Consider the following 12,810-nt stretch of genomic DNA (forward strand, 5'->3'; position numbering starts at 1 on the left):
AAGGCATCCTAGAGTTGGGAATTTTTTTTTTTTTTACCCTTACGCCTTTCCACTTTGGGATTTATTTCTGCGTTTTTCTTTTCAGCTTCATTTGTTTAAGGCATAATTAGATCTGTCTCTAGGTTCGTGTAAACCCTGTGTGTATTGTTTGGTTTGTTCTGCAGGTAGTTCTATCTATATACATACATATCCACAGGTGAAAATTGTCTGATCGGTTCTGCAGTCCTTGGGAATGCAGTGTTTGTGTCTATTTATGCCAGGTTACTGAAGGGTTAAGCAGAATCTGAGCAGACATATTCAAGTTAGATAAAATTAGGTCTTTCCCCTGGTGTTAATCACAGGACAGAAATTCTTCAGGTTAGACTGCGTGTGTTCTGCTCTCATTATGCTTTGTATTATTCCTCTGAAACAATTTTTATTTTCTCAGCAGTTATATTGAAAAGTCAGTAAGTCGATACAGCAACAGATGGAGTTCAATAGGTGCACTATGAGAGATCCAGATTCTTGGACTAAACATGATCTACCTACAGAGAGACCAATGGGTCTCTCTGTAGGTAGATCATGTTTAGTATAGTCAGATCATGTTTAGAAAGTATAGTCAGAGAATTCAGGCAAGGTAGACCGACCTAGATGCAGGATGAAGAATAGCAGATGCATTAAGAAATGTACTAAAGAGCAAATATGTAAGGATTTTTGGATGAAAGGCTACCTTATTTTAACTTGCTAAACTGACTTAGATGTGCAGCCACAACACTGTAGATACTTTTAATTCTTGTGAGCTAAAGAACCTTATGTTGCTATAATTTGTACAGAGTGATGTGATGTCTAATGTCTGAGTCTGGTTGGATTTACCCTTTGTCATGTTACAAAGTTCAAATAACAGACTCTTGGCTATTGAGGATTGTACAAAATAATTTCTGCTAAAGCTCTTCTATGGTGCTATAACTGTTTAAATGTTCTGCCAAAAATAAGACTGTCACTGCTTAAATATCATCTGTGATGTGAGGGATCTGGAGCCTTTCTAAGGGTCCTGTTTACTTTTTACTATATATTGTATTTTACAGGGTAGAAGTAGTCTGCCAGGCCATCTTGCATACACACTGATTTCTTAAATCTTAATGGGAAGTGAAGTTGGTTCAAATGCATTTGTAGCTGGTACTTTCTCAATTGCCACAGCGTTGCAGCATATAGGTGACTTTAATAGAGATTAAGGCTGTGCCACATTATTCCTAGAAGTTAAAATATAATTAAAGTACCTGCAATGAGCAGTAAATTTCCTTTTTTGTACTCTGTATTTCAGACTATTTCAAAAGTTATTTTTTGCTTCTGCACACATACTAGATCTTAATACAAGATAGCAGGTATTTTTGGGATCAGTTTAATAGGAGTCCAGTGTAGTTATTTAGGTGTTACAGGTTGCTTTTCTATCCTAAGAGATGTGAAAAAAGTGGCTTAGAGCTAGCTGCCTCTGTTCCCTGTTACTTCTCATGAAGCAGTCATGTTCACCTCACTGATTTTTAGTACCAGATTTTTTACAGAAAGGATATTTTGCTCTTAAAATATATTGTTCAGCTAATAGCCTTTTAATTCCTTTTAATTCCTCATGTATCAGGCTTTAACTTAGAAGACCTTGGAGTTAAACTGTCTCCATCATGTTTAAAACAAGTACAGCACAAATTTGATCTGGAAAAACACCCTCTTGAACATATAATTGAATTTGGTGCAAAGCTTTCACAGTTGCAGCATACAAGGCTTATTGTGCCACAGAGTAGCCCAAGAGCTTTCAGAAAGAAGCAAACATAACACTATAGGGTTTTTTTGAGTTTTTGGTAGTTAATACTGTATTGGGGAGAGACTTGATGCCTCTCAAGAAGCTGATGCTGTCAAAAGGTACAGAACCAACATTGTCATGAATTTGGATGCAAGTTGTATGATATCTGGGGTAAATATGCCCCAGATATGGATCTGGTGTGCATCCATAAAAAATAAAACAAGCATTCCACTTTTTTCCTGTAAAAATTTCAAATTATTCTGTTTCCATCTTGTCTTTGAAACTTCTTGGGAATTTTGACTGTCCCAAGAAAAATGTCATCATTACTTTCTTCTTAGGTTTAAAATGTTGTTACATGTTATGAATGGCAGAATTCACTGGCAAAGTATGCCTTTTAATATTGATAAAACCAATGCTTTTCATAGTAATTTGCCTTGAGATATGGAATAGTTCAAAAGCAAGACAGAGAAAAAGTAATAAAAAACCTAATAGGCATCAGGGGAAGTGTCTGAAGTTGTAGACAGATATACGCCCACTACAGTGGTGATGGGAAGCATATCGTGGTTTCAGATGGTGGTATATTGTGTGAAAAAACAAAAATTGTGATCATGGAGTGCTCTCAAAAGCTCACAGTTTCTTAGCAAAAATATTGTAGGTGCCCTGGGTTCTCTGAAGAAGCTGAGTGACTGTATGCTCCTTGTAGAATTTTTTATCATTAAGCTACTGGCAGCATGCAGTTCCTGATTTTAGCACTTGCTAAAGCGTAACATCCTATTGCAGGCAGGGAAAATACCATGCCAAGTAGTGGCAGTAGGAAGGCTGTAATCCTTCTTAAACACATTGGGGACGTTCTGATATTCTTAATGGTAATTCTTAATGGTTATTCTATAAACATTCTGGTATTCTTTGGGATTTCCATTGAGCTTAGTTGAATGTTGGGTCTGAAAAAATGTGTGCCATGCTGATTGTGTCATCCACCGTTTTTTCTGACTTGGCTTCCTCCTGGTTTACCTTCAGGGATTATTCTAAAGATATTGCAAAGAGGAGGAGTTTTGTTTCTCAGCTGGATTCCAGGGACAGAAATTTCTTCCTCCTTTGACTCAAAATTTCCATCGTTTTTGGAGTTAGGTGGCCACATCACTGCAAAACTTCCTGCTATTTTGTTACATCATCATTCTTACTAAGCTCAGTATAATGAGGGAGCCTTTGCCACATTTTTCTGAGTGGGTGAAATCTGAAATCAGAAACAGATCCATGACCAATTTTGAACCTGAGGAAACTCAGAATGGCAGTACTGCTGCCAATTCTTTTGTCTAAGGTTTGTGGTTGACAGTCAGCTTGAAGAACATATATTTCTCTTTTCAAATGGCCTTACTTGCATCAAAACTCCTACAGATCATTTGAGCCTCTCTAGGTGTAGGGCAGTCTCGGTAGCCATCACAAATACTTGATATTATGTCAGAATGCTAAGAGTAATTACATATCCAGATATTTTGATATAAAAATGTAAAGACTAAACAATCAAAAATCACATATTTAACACCCTAAAACTATCAGAATTAGGATGATATTAAACTCTGCATCAGTCAAAGCTTTTACTTTTTCTTTCTGGTGGACTTGTCTTAGCAATCATCTTTCAATCAAGTTTAGCAAGAACTGTGCAAACCTGTTTGATGTCCTTTGTGAAAGATGGGGTAGAGTTCGTGTGCTCATAACTCCTGGGTGGTTGTTGTCTGGTGAAGTACAGAAGCTTGAGTATGCAAAGTGATAACAGTTTCCCTATAAAGCCATGGTAGGTGTTTATCCAGGGAATTCCAGAAAAAAAACTTGTGATCACATAAGGACTTTATATATATATATATATATAAAATATGCTAATTAGGGATTAATAGTATAGTGTATGTATTAACTTAGGACCTAATAAAACAATTGCACTGACATGAATGTAAGTTTAAAAGAAAGGAATGTGAGATTTTTCTGAAATAAAATTGCCTGGTGGTTCTGACATTTTGCAGAGTTGTCAGTTTTGGCTCAGGTAAACAGAGGACCATCCTCTCTGTCTCATAGGTTCATACACATGAGAAAGGTAGAGCTTGGTTTATGTTTTCTTCAGTCTTATTGTGAGGTCTAACATCTTAGATTTGGATTGTGGGCACTAGGAAATGTTCTTTACGTGTGATAAGTTATTTTTCCTGTAGGTATTGCCACTCCAAAGTTCTAATCTTGATTATTTGAAAATGGCTTAAATGTCCACACATACTTACCAAGGTTATAAACACAACACAAAGAATTTTCCTGGTAAGACTTCCTTAGTGCCTTGAATTCATTATGTGATTGATTGGTTCTACACTTCCATTTTAAAAACCTTATGTAGAACTCAGGATGTTAATTGCTCATTTGGAGATACAGAGCTCAGAATGAGACTTGCAGGATCTTGTGCTTGTAATATAGTCTGTGGGCAAGCAGGTGTTTTAAAATTTAATTTGGAATACTGTATATGTGTTTCTTTGTTTCAATGGAAGTTACTGAAGTTTCTCATTAGATTTTCCATAGTGTTGCTGAATGTATTCTTCCTTTGGATGCAAAGAATATGTCAGATATGGAGTCAATCTGCAACTTTCTTTTTCAAGAATCTACACTTGCCATCTCTAATTAGATTCTGTATGACCAAATTGATTCTGTAATCTACATTTGCATTAAGAACTTACTCCTAGAATTACTCCTATAGCTTGTAATGTTCACAGTTTGTATCTTGTCATTTTTCTGAGTTTGCAGATGTGAAAATTCTGTGCATCTGCAGCTGAAGACTTTTAAAGCACAGAAGCCTTTATAATTGAAGGCTTAGAAAATTTTCAACAGATTCTGCTTGTAAGGAGATTACATATTCTCAAATGGCTGTAAAATGCTGGATAAAAAGTCTAGATGATGGGGCAATAATAGCATGAAATTGATTGGAGTTTAGACAGTCACCATTCCCACAAGAAGCAACACACTGATCTTGCACTCTCTTGGAATCAAGGGGTCAAATGAATTCCATTGCTGTCAGTGTAATTTGCCTTAAGTGTTGTTAAGATGTGGATGAAGTAACTTCACTGCCATACATGTGCTATTCTTTTCTATATGTTCTTATTTCTCAGTAGGCAGAATTTTATTTTAATACTCAGCTTAAATAGTACTTTGTCAAGGAAATACTAAACCTAGGAACGTCAAAGACGTCTCTTTATAAATATAGCAGTAATTGTTGCTGTGAAGTGCTGGAGAATTCTGTAGCTCCTGGATAGAGAGTGATTGCTGTGACTAGCATTAAGTAATTATCCTACGGTATTGCCTTGTGTCATCAAAAAGGCAGTTCATAGCAAGGAATAAAAATCAAACCTAAGCATGAACAGATAGTTAAGATTATGTGTTAACAGTGCATAATATATAAGTGAAAACTTCACAGGCTTTGCTTTGCAAGTTGCCTAGTTGAGCTTTCTAAATTAATGTTGCTACTAAAAAAAAGATTATGCCTCTGATTCAGTTATTTTGCAGTTGCTGCTTATACTCTGTTCTATGTTAAAATATGTGAAATGAGAACTGTATTTTTATTAACTTATCTCCAGTTGTCTACTGAACCAGCTGTAATGTATCTCCAACAGTGCCGTGAAATTAATGGTACCATACACAGAGCACTTACGTGATCATTAGAGCATCCCCCTCAAGGTTCAAACTACGATACCAGCCTGGTTTGGTGGTTGGGACTTTGAATTCTGAAATGTGCAATGACTTAGGATTGTTTATTTCTTTAAAGCTTAGCTTGTAGGAGGAAATAGTTCAAACTACAGACATGACAGAAAGAGGCAAGGAGAACAGCAGAACATCACTTTTCCTTTTAGAATGTCAACTGAAATAAGTCAGTGCTTCCTGGTGTCAGGCCCTTAGCTGAATCTTAGCAAGTGTGTATCTTCTTTACAGCATGGACTGGGACCTGAATATTTCACTCAGGTTTTCTCTCTAAGTATTTAATTAAAATGTGCTTCACATAATTTTGTTCTTTATTCTTCTCAGGTCTGTTTCAAATCGACTTGCCTCAAGGGGGTGAGGGAGGATGAGAGGGAATCTTGGGAAATGGGTAATCTGTTTCCGTACCTCAAGATCAGATGGATGAGAGGGTTGAAGGTGGCAGAAAAGGGATCCTGTCCTTCGCTATGGTTCTGTCACATCATGCTGCATACTGTTTAGTCAGTGCAACCAGCAGTGTACTTCAGTTCCAGTGTCTCCTTGGATAAGATGGAGCAGGTCAGAAGAAGGGCTGGATAAAAAGCCCAAATACCACCTCTTCTTGCTGCTGCTGCAAGTGGGAGAACTGGGGCAGGCAGTGACCCCCAAACCTGACATGCGTCCCCTACCCAGCACTGGCTGTTCTTGTCTCTATTCTGTTTTCTTCCTTAGCTGCAGCCCCTGAATCTCGCAGATGCAAAGATGGCAGTTTTTCTAATATTTTCCAGGGCAGTTTTACACCCCTGTGAAACCTATAGATAGTTGCAGGTACTGTGATAGCATTGCAGTAGAAATGCAATACCACTGTGCTGCATTTTAAGCACAGTTTGAAAAGTACAAAGATAGTAAGGAGATGTGACTGGTTTGTGATGCTCGCTGTTTGTTAGCAGCTCTCTCTGTTCTAGCTTAAAGGGAAACAGTATCACAAGGTTCAAGCTTGTCCCTAAAAAAGTGCTGTGAAGGGCTACGTGATATCAGAGCCTAATACTGGCATAATCATATGATTGCTAAACTATACTTTTTGTCTGGTGCACTGTCCATTGCTGGCAGCTTGTCCATGCCTGAAGCTGGCTTTGATATGCAGCATCACAGCACTGATGTGTGCATAGGTTTATGTTGACATTTTAACTTATTTTTGTTTGCAGGTAACCTAGTGGGAGGTGAAGTGGGCACCTTCAAAGTGAGGTGCGAAATTAAGCTTCAAAATATTTTTAGGTTTTGTTTTTTGTTTCTAGAAGGTTGTTTCTTGTTCTCACAGGTCTTCTCACAATACAGTATAGTATTGCCAGTAATTTCTGCTGCAAAGACATGCCCAGCTGTTACTGTATGCTTTCATTTGTGGCAAAAGAATCACTTTTTTGAAAGAAGGGCTAATAGATTTGTGTCTGTCTAAGCGTATATTAGGAGGGAAGATTAAATTCTTACCTCTGAAGTGGTAGAAGTAAAATGCTGTTACATTGCATTTCAATTTTGAGTGGTAATTCATTCTTATTAAAGACTTAATGGGATGCTGCCAAAGCTCAAGACAGTTGTTCGCATCCTTCTGTAGTCAGTTACGAAGCTTTGCTAATTGGAAACATGAGGAGAATGTCAATATGTATTCTTCTTGCCTATTTCGTTTGTTTAACTAATCTTTTGATGCTGTAAAAGTAAACATTGGTCATACTTTTGTAGCCTCTGTGAGTTTGAATCATGATTTAAAAATTCGAAAGTAATTCATGTTAGTAAACGTCTTACTTGTTCCCTTTTTGAAGTTCTAGGATAACAATATTTGGTGGGTTTTCATTGTTTTCAGTCCTGTCTGTAGCTGGATGGATTCTGTATGTCCTGTGCAATATGAAGCTCCTGATTTGTTACATACCATACTGCAGGCACTTGGCACTAAACAAATTAACAATAGACCTTGCTATCCTAAGATAAGAGGCCAATTTTACAGGTACAGCATTTCAGAAATCACATTAGAGTTGACAGTTCAGAACTAGAGAATTAATTAATATTTAGAAATCTAGTCAAACGGGAATAGTTGTAGGCTTATTAGAAACCAATGTCACATTGCTGTTTGAATCAAAGATTTCTAGGTCAGAATGACTGTTGTTCATGTGAATTTTCTTATATAAACATGACTAATGACTTCTGAAAGTCCACAGTTTTATCAGTTAATGTATCCTATATAAATGCTTATTTAACAGATGTAAGAGAGTGTTCCTGAAAGTACTTCACTCTATTATTTACTTTTTTTTAATATAATTTGACTGATGCTGTGATAGTTCAGACACTTGAAACATGCAAATTTGCTGACATCTGAACCTGAATTTCAGTTCTTTTTGTTCTTCCACTTTGTAGATGAAGAATCTGCTCATGACCTCAATATGGCTTTATTTCAGATACTACTTGTACTGATTAAACAATTAGGAACTTGATGGGGTTTGCAGTCTTAAATGACCTTAGCTTTATTCTGTGGAAATGAATTGGTTCAAAGTAGACCGGTGATATTTTGGGAATCCTAGATATGCCAAAGAATTTGAATTAGTTTTAAAATTTTTGTCAGAAGGGATGTATATTTCTGATATAAGGGGATTCTTTCACAAAATACATAAAAAGAAAAACACACACAATTTTTTCTAGGCTTGAATTCTAGCAGAGTCTTTGGAAATCTTTCGTGGTGGTTTGCCCATCTAACCTTTTGTCTGTTGTAGTATTCCATTTAGTCACCTGAGCTTCTACTTAACTGATGAATAAAATCTTTAATACTTCTTTAACTAATGAATTTCACATGGTTAACTGAAATTCAGTTAGAATATCTATTAGAAGGGTTGGCTTTGTGAATGTTGCTTGTTTTAGAAGCTGTGTTCACCCGGGCTTTTCTCTACCTAAACTTTCTTTACAAACCTTCACATTCTCAATATCTGTAGCCTTTTTAGTTTGGCCTTTGAGTGAGTGATCATGAAAAAGTTGCCGTTTTAGGATGACTTGCACTGTAGTGTTTCTTGCAGCCTGGTACTTAATTTCAAGAACTAATGGACATTTTAATAGTTTAAAAGTTTTGTTATCAAATGTTTGAGATATTTTGTGCCAGGAAAGTGGAAGATGAATGCCTTAATAGCAGTCTGTTAGTGTTTTTTAATGGTTTTTATACAGTGTGGAAGGCTGAAGTGAAGGTGTGCATGAGAGACCTTTTGTTGTACAAGAAATTCTCTGCAGCAGAGAATGTACAAACTTTGAAGATGAAACTTCATCTATAGAGGTTCTACGTTGGGTAAACTCTTTCTGATTTAAAGAAGGCCATTGGTAGTGTGAAGAAACACTTCACGTTTGATAGTGTGAACAAACAGACTGATTCCTATTGCCTGTTACTGAATGAGTCATCTGTTAATTTTACATGAAATAGGGCAGCTATACTGTCTCAGGATGGGAGTCTTGCCTTGACTGCATGTGATAGACTGTATTTGAAAATGAGTAGTTTTAGAAAGAAATAACAAAAATGACCAGAGTGTTGTATCAGAGTGAAAGAAAGCCTTTTAATGTTTGTGCACAAAAACGAACTCACCAAAAACGGTAAACTGTCGTAATTAAAGTAATTTACTTTAAAACTCTGCAGGTTTAGAGAGGACCATTGTACTTACAAAGTAAATGACATGCTAAAGCTCTTGATTTTTATCTTATCCTTCTGTTTTCTTTCTAGGTTTAACTATAGATCAACACATCATCTTGCATCTCATGGCTTTTATGAATTTTTAAATTGGTTTGATGAAAGAGCATGGTATCCACTAGGAAGAATAGTAGGTGGAACTGTAAGTATTGTAATAATACATTTATTAAAATAAAATAAATTTAATAAGTAAAAAGTAATTAAAGGTGACTTTTCAGGAAGTTTTTTGAAGTTTCAATACAAATTTGATGTTGATAAAAGGAGAATCTTAATAAAATGTGGTTTTAATTGTCAAATTGCTGCAGAGGGAATATCGAGATGTTTTTAAATTTTAGCTGCAGAAACTAAGTCAACATGCCTTAGTCTTTATCCAATAGCACATTGTGACCAAAAAATACAGAACTTCCTTACATATGATATTCTGATAAGTAACAAATAAGAGTATTATGGCTTCTGCTATTCTAGTATGTGAAATCAAAACAGGAAAAACTTCTTTTTTTTAAAACCCATTTTTTAAAAATCATTACCTAAATCTCTTAAGGTACAAGTTTTAATCCAATTATGTATGCTGAGTAGACTTCATGTATGTAAAGAAAAAAGCCAGGATTTCACTGGGAGAAGCCCTTGTGAAATTAGATCAGTGTGGCACCTGTATGAAGCATCAGGACTAGTTAAGATTGGTATCAATGCAAGTCACAAGACAGGAAAGGTGTACAAAACAATGTTATCAAGTCAAAATGCAAATACCACTCATTGGAATAGCTTTAGTAACACTGAGTAGTGCAGCCACATGTTTCTTAATGTGTGAAAGTTCATTAAAGCTTTTTAATGCTAGTATATACCACTTAAAGGCATTTACAAGTTTCTTGTAGCAGTTAGATCACCATTAGCTTAGTATCTTAGAGATAGTGGACACTCTTTATGCAACATTTAAGTGAATGCTTTTCATACCTGTCTTATATGAAATAAAACCTCTTAAGAAAAAGGATTGAAATATATGCAGGGAAATGTTCAGTCATCTGTTAATTTAATTTAGTACAATGTCCTTTTTAATTTTTGAAAAAACTAAAGGCAGGTGAAGTGCATATTAACTTTTCTAGGATGTATTGATTTTTCTAATGTGGATAAATATGGGAGGGCAGAATTTCTATTAGGAATATTTTAAAGTTCTCCAGTATTCTATGGTGGATTCAATAGATCTGTGTAAGTCTATGCTACCTTTCGTGGAGGACATCTTAATTCAGTTTTTACAGGACTTTGTTTTATTCCTTCATATTCAAAGATGTCTACAGATACCTTGCAAAAATGTAGTATTCAATTGACTGACCATGAACTTCTCATCTTTAAAAAATTAAATATTATTGAAGCACATTTTTTCTCCCCATTGGTACCAAGAAGTGAAAGAATAGCATGGTATATTTTAAAGGAAAATGCATATGACTGGGAAATTTTGGGTTTCTTCTTGATATCTTATGCTTTTGGGGCTTGTTTTTTCATTTCCTTAAAACTGGTAGCTGGCTTGAAATTCTCTTGCAGATCTTTGTTTCTGCTTCCATACCTTAATGACAAATTGTTTTCATTATATGATAAATGTCAAGCGAGATGGGATATTATCTGTATGCTGCTCATTCATTTATGAAGTAGATTATATGTTATTGTTAGCATTTGGATGAAATTAAAAGAGCCTAGGGTATTCAGTGGTGTTGTCAAAACATGATTAAAGTAGTACTAAAATAATTCTGTTAGCATATGCTAATACTCACAGCTTAAAAATCAGCTTAAAAATTATTATTTAATTGCAAGTTCTATGTAAACATGCATACCATGACAGTTTTCTGTAATAACTCATCGTTCTGGTTTGTTTTGGTTTTTGTCTCTGTGTAGGTATACCCAGGACTGATGGTGACAGCAGGCCTTATACATTGGATTTTAAATATGCTTAATGTGACAGTCCATATAAGAGATGTGTGTGTGTTTCTAGCACCAGTTTTTAGCGGCCTTACAGCTATTTCTACATTCCTGCTCACCAGAGAACTGTGGAACCAGGGAGCAGGGCTTTTAGCTGCCTGTTTTATTGCCATAGTTCCAGGTTACATATCCCGATCAGTAGCAGGATCCTTTGACAATGAAGGCATAGCTATTTTTGCACTGCAGTTCACATACTATTTATGGGTAAGTAATTGCTGAGTCTTTTGCTTTGGAAAGGTTTTTTGGTTCCTCCTCCAACCAAATGACTGATTTTTCTTAGAATCCATTGAATTCTTATTTTCCTCCCTCTCATCCCTCTTCCCCTTGGCTGCTGATTAGGCAAGTACTGAGAAGTCACATGATCTGAACCACTCCATAATCCTGCTCTTCAGTTTGCTGTGTAAAAGCACAGTTCCATTGAAGTATGTGTGTCCTGTAGTAGCAATAAAAATGATAATGAGTCTAGAAATTTAAGGCAAACAGAGGGGTTGTTTGTCTTTCGGTTTGGAGGTGTTAGTGTTGTGTGCATCAAACGTTAGCCTCCTTATATAGCTGGTGAAAAGCAGTAAACTCTGAATATGAAGTGTTTTGAATTGTCTTCTGGAAAGACTTTAGACTGTATGGAGTGTCTGGGCTTTGAGTTCCATATCCAAATTAAATGGTCAAAGCTGTCTAGAGTCAGATATTAGTGTTTCTTGTGTGCTTAAAAAAACCAGTCTTATGTCTTTTAATTTGCCTGCTTGCTAAAGCAGCATGTCTGCCTCTCCTTAATCTGTGTAGAATTTCGTCCATAAGGTAGTTTTGCAGAAAGGAGTTTAGGGAAGCTGGAGTATTTCTGGATTGTTGAATCCACTTTGGAAATAACAAAAATAGCATAACTATATTGTTAATTCAGCACAGACACTGTAGGGTACTGTCTCTTGTGTATTCTGGAATGCCTGCACTTTTCATTTAGAGGGCTGCATATAAGTAAGTACATGATCACTGCAAATTTCTCCATAATTTTGTCAAGAGTTCTGGTTTTCATAAGTAGATGCATATTCACAAATGTTTTAGCTTTAGAATATTTCAGAACTTGGGATATAGTTGGTAGGAATATAATGGAAAAGAATTGAATTTTTCATGACTGAGTGACTGGTGTTACTTAAATGCAGGTTTTTTTAATCTGGTTTTAGAATAAGCTGCAGCTGGAAAGGTGTGCTATGTTTGATAACAATAATAGAATCAACCTATGTTGTTACTTTAGAGTAACTGAGATATGATAGCAGTTATCTGTTCTCATGGAATTCATATTTAACTAAACTGCAGAGTGAATTAATGTTTGCATGAACTCTTGTAGAATCAAATACATTTTATAGACAACTTTCTAGCATTTTTTAATGTCTGTTCTTCATTCCTGTTCTCCCTCACCACAGTCACCCCCATCAGTTTCAGAAAAACTCATATTCCTGGGGCAATTTCTGGATTCTGCTAAACCTTTAGTAGTATCTGGATGCTTTTGTTAACCTTAAGTGAATTTTTTGGAATAGCTCTATTGTCTGTAATGGCAGAGTTGGGTCAGATGCCAGACAAATTAAGGCATGGATGGTCTTCTTGGAATTATAAAGTGGAATTACAACGTCTCAGAGAAAGTAGCACAGAGCCATTGCAACTACCTTTCTAC

The 12,810-nt window shown here is 35.9% G+C and overlaps 1 protein-coding gene across 1 annotated transcript in view; it reads left to right on the forward strand.

The window, feature by feature from the left end:
- Positions 1 to 12,810, forward strand: part of STT3B (STT3 oligosaccharyltransferase complex catalytic subunit B) — a 51,224-nt gene that overhangs the window by 13,336 nt on the left and 25,078 nt on the right. The window contains exons 2-3 of the mRNA XM_041466282.1: positions 9,213 to 9,321; positions 11,064 to 11,351. Of these exons, the coding sequence (XP_041322216.1) occupies positions 9,213 to 9,321; positions 11,064 to 11,351 (397 nt within the window). The remainder of the gene's footprint in view (positions 1 to 9,212; positions 9,322 to 11,063; positions 11,352 to 12,810) is intronic.

Source organism: Pyrgilauda ruficollis, unplaced genomic scaffold (genome assembly GCF_017590135.1).
Source record: "Pyrgilauda ruficollis isolate IOZ18807 unplaced genomic scaffold, ASM1759013v1 scaffold2, whole genome shotgun sequence".
Taxonomy (NCBI): Eukaryota; Metazoa; Chordata; class Aves; order Passeriformes; family Passeridae; genus Pyrgilauda; species Pyrgilauda ruficollis.